Genomic DNA, 6,000 nt, shown 5'->3' with positions numbered 1-6,000 from the left:
AAACTCTGCTTAGTAGATTGACAATTGTCCTTACATTTGAAACCATGGTTATGATATATGCAAATGTATCTAATAATAACAAGCAATACTTTTAAACAAATATTACAGCTCGCCTTCAAATTTTATTTATGTTTCTAAATCACTATTTTGGCCTTTTGGAAGGCATGGACATGATCAAGTTTCGAAGTAGAAAGTGGTGATAGGGTGTGTGACACTTTTAGGTGGTGGACCACAAGAACCAGAGCTCTGCAACCATTGGAGGGTGAGTATAAACTAGAAAGGCAGGGAATGTGCAGAACAGTAGGAAAGGTATATAACTAAGCAGTGTCCTCTTTGTATTATAATGTAAATGGCAATGTTCCCTAGCACAGTACAGTAGAGAGCAGCAGAGAGCTGCAGAACACAGCAGAGCACAGACACACACAGAGTAGAGAGAGGAGCTGCTTTCACTATGGAACCAGCTCCCCTGGCCAGGAGCTCGCAGGCACAAGAGCGCAAACAAGTAGGCATGCATCTGTGGCCATGCATGCACAGTAGCCCATGACTGGTTCAATTGGCCAGCTTTCGAGTGGCACAACGCAGTAGACCGGGAGGAAACCAAGGGACCTCTACGGGGCTGGAAGAAGATTGGCTGGTGTGCCCATAAATGATGCAATCTCGATTGTATGTACAACTGGTAATAAATTTATCAATTTCATACTGGAAATCAAGGTAATTTTGCTGCCACCGCTCTCTCTCTCTAGATTGAAACAGGTAGAAAGACCTCAGTGTAGCTATTCCTAAATGGAAAAAAGTGTTATTTGCAACCTAGCTAAGAAATCAACACTTTATAAAAATAAGACAATGCGGTAGTGTGTATCTTCTTGAGGACAGAGAGTTCTGGCATGGATCAGAATAAACAGATCAGAAGAGCAAAACTGGAACTATTAAATCGTTAGTTTTATTACTATACACAAACAATATACATTGGAGCTGACAAATAAATATATCTAGCAGCTGAACAGATTGGTAGTATAGAATCAAGTAAGAGATGAGAACATGAGGTAGGATGTCTGAAAGTTCTAAATATTGTGTTTGACTGAGTCCAATAAGCGATAAACTCTTTGTGCTGAAATAATCCAAAATGGCAACTGCCCTTGTCCTGCAGGTGTGTCGAGATGGTATTTCAACAACAGATGATAGACAATGAACCCAAGACAAATTGTGTCCCTGGGTTTTATTCACTTCTCCAGCTGGGAGTGGCTATGACAAGCAGTGAGTCCAGCCTTGTTGCAATTGGAGCTGGTGGCAATGCTTGACCCAGAGAAAGAAAATCTTGCAGAATATATGGATGTCGATTTCTCAATGCCCAAGAGTCATATTTGCATTTAGCAAGGCATATGCAACATGAATATTAAAGTGTAGAGTTGCACTGAGAACCTGTATTACTCCCAGTTCTGGAGGTCTGATCCGCCTTGAAATTTGTGAGAATGTGTGTCAGATTAACCTTTCTAGCTTGTCAAAAAACGAACATGTCATTGTTTCATGTGTATATTTGTAGAGCCTAGAAAAACTATTAAAGAGAATCTGTACTCTAATATTCTTACACTAAAAAGCATACCATTCTATTCATTATTTTCTCCTGTGCCCCTCTGTGCTGTTTCTGCCACTCTCTGCTGCAATCCTGGCTTGTAATTAACAGTTTTAGGCAATGTTTACAAACAAACTAACCAGCTTCTAATAGGCTCAGCTAAGCATAGTGTGTGAGTATGCAGGGGGCCTGCAGAGGGTGTGTATCGCTTCTACCAATCACAAGCAGCCCTGCACATTCCACACAATCAAGCTTTAGCCCGACAAACAGGACAGAGGAAAGATACATTGATTTATTACAGAGACAGTGTAATTAGGAAGAGCTGCAGTAAGCCCCAGCACATTAGAACAGGCATAGGAACTCATAGGATAGAAGAACTAAGGCTGAAAAAATTGTTACAGAGTCTCTTTAAATATGAAAATTATTAATTTTACAGTAAATCTTGGGTCACTGACCCTCGTACAGGCAGCTGTGTGAAAGAGGAGTACAGATAGGAATCAGTTACTCTTCTTTCTGCTGGGCAGAGGTGTGAAAAGTGCAGACAACTCTCCTGGGAAGATTGGACTTAAAGTGGACCTGAACTCAGAACTTCCTCTCTGCTTTAAAAAACAAATAAAACAACATTAAAACCTTTAAAACAGGGGTGTAAAACTCAAATAAAAAGTGGGCCAAAATTGAGCTCTGGGACCAAATCGTGAGCCAACCTCAATGTCTAGTAGCCTCCTCCCTCCCATATAAAGTTCCCTGGTGTGTAATAACCCCCCTCCATCCCCTATACAGTTCCTTGGTGTCTAGTGCCCCCCTTCTTCCCCTGTACAGTTCCCTGGTGTCTAGTGGCTCTTCTCCCTCTCCTATACAGTTACCTGGTGTCTAGTGCCCACCTCCTTTCCCTGTACAGATCCTTGGTGTCTAGTGGCCCTCATCTATACAGTTCCCTGGTACCTAGTGCTCTCACCCTCCCCATATGGCTTCCCTGGTGATCTAGGGTTTACCCTCCAATATAGCTTCTTTGGTGGTCCTAAGTGGGCCAAATATAATGCAAAGTGTGGAAACCACTTGAGGGCCAAATCTGATGGCTTCAAGGGCCAGATTTGGCCCACGGGACGGAGTTTGACATGTATGCTTTAACCTCCTGAGCGTTACGCCGCTCAGGAGGTTTTGTTACTTTGTCCCCCAGGATGATTTCATTTGCTGTAATGGCTGCAAAACCTTTAGCTAGCACTAGGCTAGCTAGTACAAATGTCCGGCACCCCCCGATCCAGCCAGTTTATACATTACCCAGCCTGACTCCAGCGATCGCTCAGCCTCCCCGCACAGCTCCGGTCTTCACTATGGGAAGGATCGCACATGACATCATGACGTCGCTGTTAACAGCCTGTGTTTACCGATGAACTTGCGCTTAGTTACAGATGAGGGGGAATTAGACAGGCTAAACTCTCTAAATATATACAGGGTGCATTTCTCTACGTTTTCTTTTTGTCTTGTGCAAGAGTTTAGGTCCACTTTAATGATTTCTGCCAATGTTAAAAGTAGATGCATGAGTTGTTACAGGGTGCTGAGACAAGTGTTAATTGCACTTAGGAAAGACCCTAACTCTAAAAGCCAAGCTAATTCACTCTGTACTGGAAAAGTTTAACTCTTTTGCTGCTGTGGCTTTGTTGTGATCCTATAATTGAAATATGATTGCATTAAGTTTATGATGCATTCAATATGAAATATTTCAAAGGTGTCACACCCTGAAGCTCCTATTTCCTGTGCCCTCCCCTGAAGGACAGGGGAGGATACAGGAAATAGATCTGTCTGAGAATTTCAGTTGGGCCAGTATTTTGAGAGAACAGGTTAGTTTTCCTTAGTATGTATAGTGGGTTTTGGATGGATGTCCGCCATGTGGTGGAAGTACTGTCAAGAACATTCACATGGTCTGTAATCCTCTCTCAGGGCTCGTTCCCACTAGAGGCGTTTTTCAAAATCGCCCTGAAAGCGCTTACAACATGAATCTCTATGAGAACGTTCACATCAGAGCGGTTCTTTTCCGATCCGCTCTGAAAATGCATGGGCCATTTTTGAGGCGATTTTGCATCAGTGGAAGGTATAGGAAAAACGCAAACACTCACAAAATTGATTTGTGCAGCGATTGCGTTTGCGTTATTAAGAATATATATATTGTATTTATTCTTTTCCGGATCAAAGAGTTAAATTCCTGACTGACGTCAGGAAGTGAAAATACGCAATCGCTCGGCAAAACCACTTAGAAAAAAAAAACAGCGCGTATGTAAACGCCGGGAATCGGATAAACACAACTCCACAAAACCCGGCCAACGCAGACGGACACGTGGACGTAACGCAATGTGAACAAGGCCTAAATGAATACCTTATGCTGTGAAATTTTATTTGTAAACTGACACGGATGCTTGTGTATTACTGGACAATGTTTGCTTACTCTTGTCTGTTAAAAAATGTCTCTAAATAATAACTAATATTTAAAAAAAAAAATACAACACTAGATTAAAACACCATGGCCCATATGCAATTCACTTTTTCACCCATGTTTTCTCCTAGGTGATATTTTCATTACTTGTAAATACAATGCATTTTAAATCACCAGCAGGCAAGAAAATACTCAAAATAAGTTTGATAGAAGTTTTTCAATTACTTTTTGGTACTTTTTCAGTTGGAAAATGCTGAAAAGTTATTTTAAAAAGAAGATTAAAAATTATCTCTGAGGAGAAAACTTAGAGGAAAAGGTGAATTGCATATGGCCCATGGCCCACATGCAATTCACTGTTTCTCCTGAGTTTTCTCCTTGGAGATCATTTTCATCTTCTCTTTAAAATAACTTTTAGGTATTTTACAATTGAAAAAGTACCCAACAGTTGGTAAAAAGTACCATCAAAATTGTTTTGAGTATTTTCTTGCTTGTTGGTGGTTTAAAAAATGTTTCATGACAAGGTGTGAAGCTATCACCTAGGAGAAAACTCAGCAGGAAAAGTGAATTGCATATCAGCCTATGTGCATAACCTTCTTATAGCTGCATACATGATTACATTTTTGGCAGAGATCTGGAATTTAGATGTGTTGTGGGTGGGAAAAAAACATCCAAGCCTGGAGGAAAACATTTACCGTAATTAATTGTGATCATTTAGCCTCTGAACAGGATCAATGCATCTCATAGGTAGAGGTGGCAGTGATGTGGATGATATCAATCCAGATCTCTGCTGAAAATCTAATAATGAGTGAGGAAAACTGATAAATGGTACCAAATAGATATTAACAGTTTATTTTGTTTATCATATGTAGTAATGGTCAATAAGATGTTAATAATACCGACTTGCATGCAAATTAAATTTAAAAGATTTGTATTGAAAATAATAGAACAGTATAGAAATCCCTGCACAGCAGGTTGAATTGTTACAAGTCTCACGTACAAGTTATTCAGTGCAGGCTGCATATGCTAAAACAACTTGTAAAGCAATTCGCCTGGGTCCTTAACAGCAGAAATGAAAACAGTAGGATATAACAGAATCCAAAAAAACAGTCTAACAGGTCAGGTGCTTCCAGTTGCAATAAATCACCGTCAGGAAGGTATGAACAAGGAACAATCAGTACTTATCAGATACCCAATCTTAAAGGACCACTATCGCGAAAAAAGTAGGCAGTTAAATTGACAGAACCGACAGGTTTTGGGCCAGTCCATCTCCTCATGGGGGATTCTCAGGGTTTTCTTTGTTTTCAACAGCATTTCCTGAACAGCAGTTTAATTGCCAAAATAGTAAGATACCAGCCAGCCTCACTACCCACTTGCACACGACTTTGTCAGTTAGACTTTGCAACTGCTGTTCAGGAAATGCTGTTGAAAACAAAGAAAACCCTGAGAATCCCCCATGAAGAGATGGACTGGCCCAAAACTTGTCAATTCTGTCAGATTGTAACTGCCTCCTTTTTTCACGATAGTGGTCCTTTAAGGCTGCAAGGTAAACACGAAAATGGTTTAAAAAAATGGCATCGCCATAGACTTGCATAACTTCCAGTCCACCGCATGTCGCTGCGCATGTTGCCCAACAATGCACAGATGCTCTTGCATTAGATGCAATGCTTGCGGTGCATCACATCCAGTGTGAAAGATCCCATAGGTTTTCATTGCCCTAGCGTCAACCTGTGGTAAAAAAAAGGGTAATGCACCGCAATGAAAATATAGCCTTTATGGTCAGGCAGCGTTTGCAGCATACTCCATCCATGGATCACAAGTTTTCTGGAATTGTTCTAACCTATTGTGCATAACTGCCAACATTCTTTCATAAATCATCAATGTATGTACTCTATGGATACCAGGCTCTAGAACCAAGGTGGGTTGCCACCACTGAGATGCTTGGTATGATTTGGCTGCCATGGCTATTAGTTGGCTTAAAGAGGAACTGTAACCAAGGATTTAA

General features: G+C 40.8%; 1 protein-coding gene across 1 annotated transcript in view; it reads left to right on the top strand.

The window, feature by feature from the left end:
* The first annotated feature begins 634 nt into the window (after positions 1 to 634).
* LOC137525640 (parvalbumin beta-like) overlaps positions 635 to 6,000 on the top strand; it is an 87,271-nt gene continuing 81,905 nt past the window's right edge. Inside the window, exon 1 of the mRNA XM_068246793.1 lies at positions 635 to 711. Coding sequence (XP_068102894.1) covers positions 647 to 711 — 65 coding nt within the window. The 5' untranslated portion in view covers positions 635 to 646. The remainder of the gene's footprint in view (positions 712 to 6,000) is intronic.

This window comes from Hyperolius riggenbachi, chromosome 7 (assembly GCF_040937935.1).
Source record: "Hyperolius riggenbachi isolate aHypRig1 chromosome 7, aHypRig1.pri, whole genome shotgun sequence".
Lineage (NCBI taxonomy): Eukaryota > Metazoa > Chordata > Amphibia > Anura > Hyperoliidae > Hyperolius > Hyperolius riggenbachi.
The sequence above is the reverse complement of the archived record's forward strand: the minus strand, read 5'-3'. Positions and strand labels throughout refer to the sequence as shown.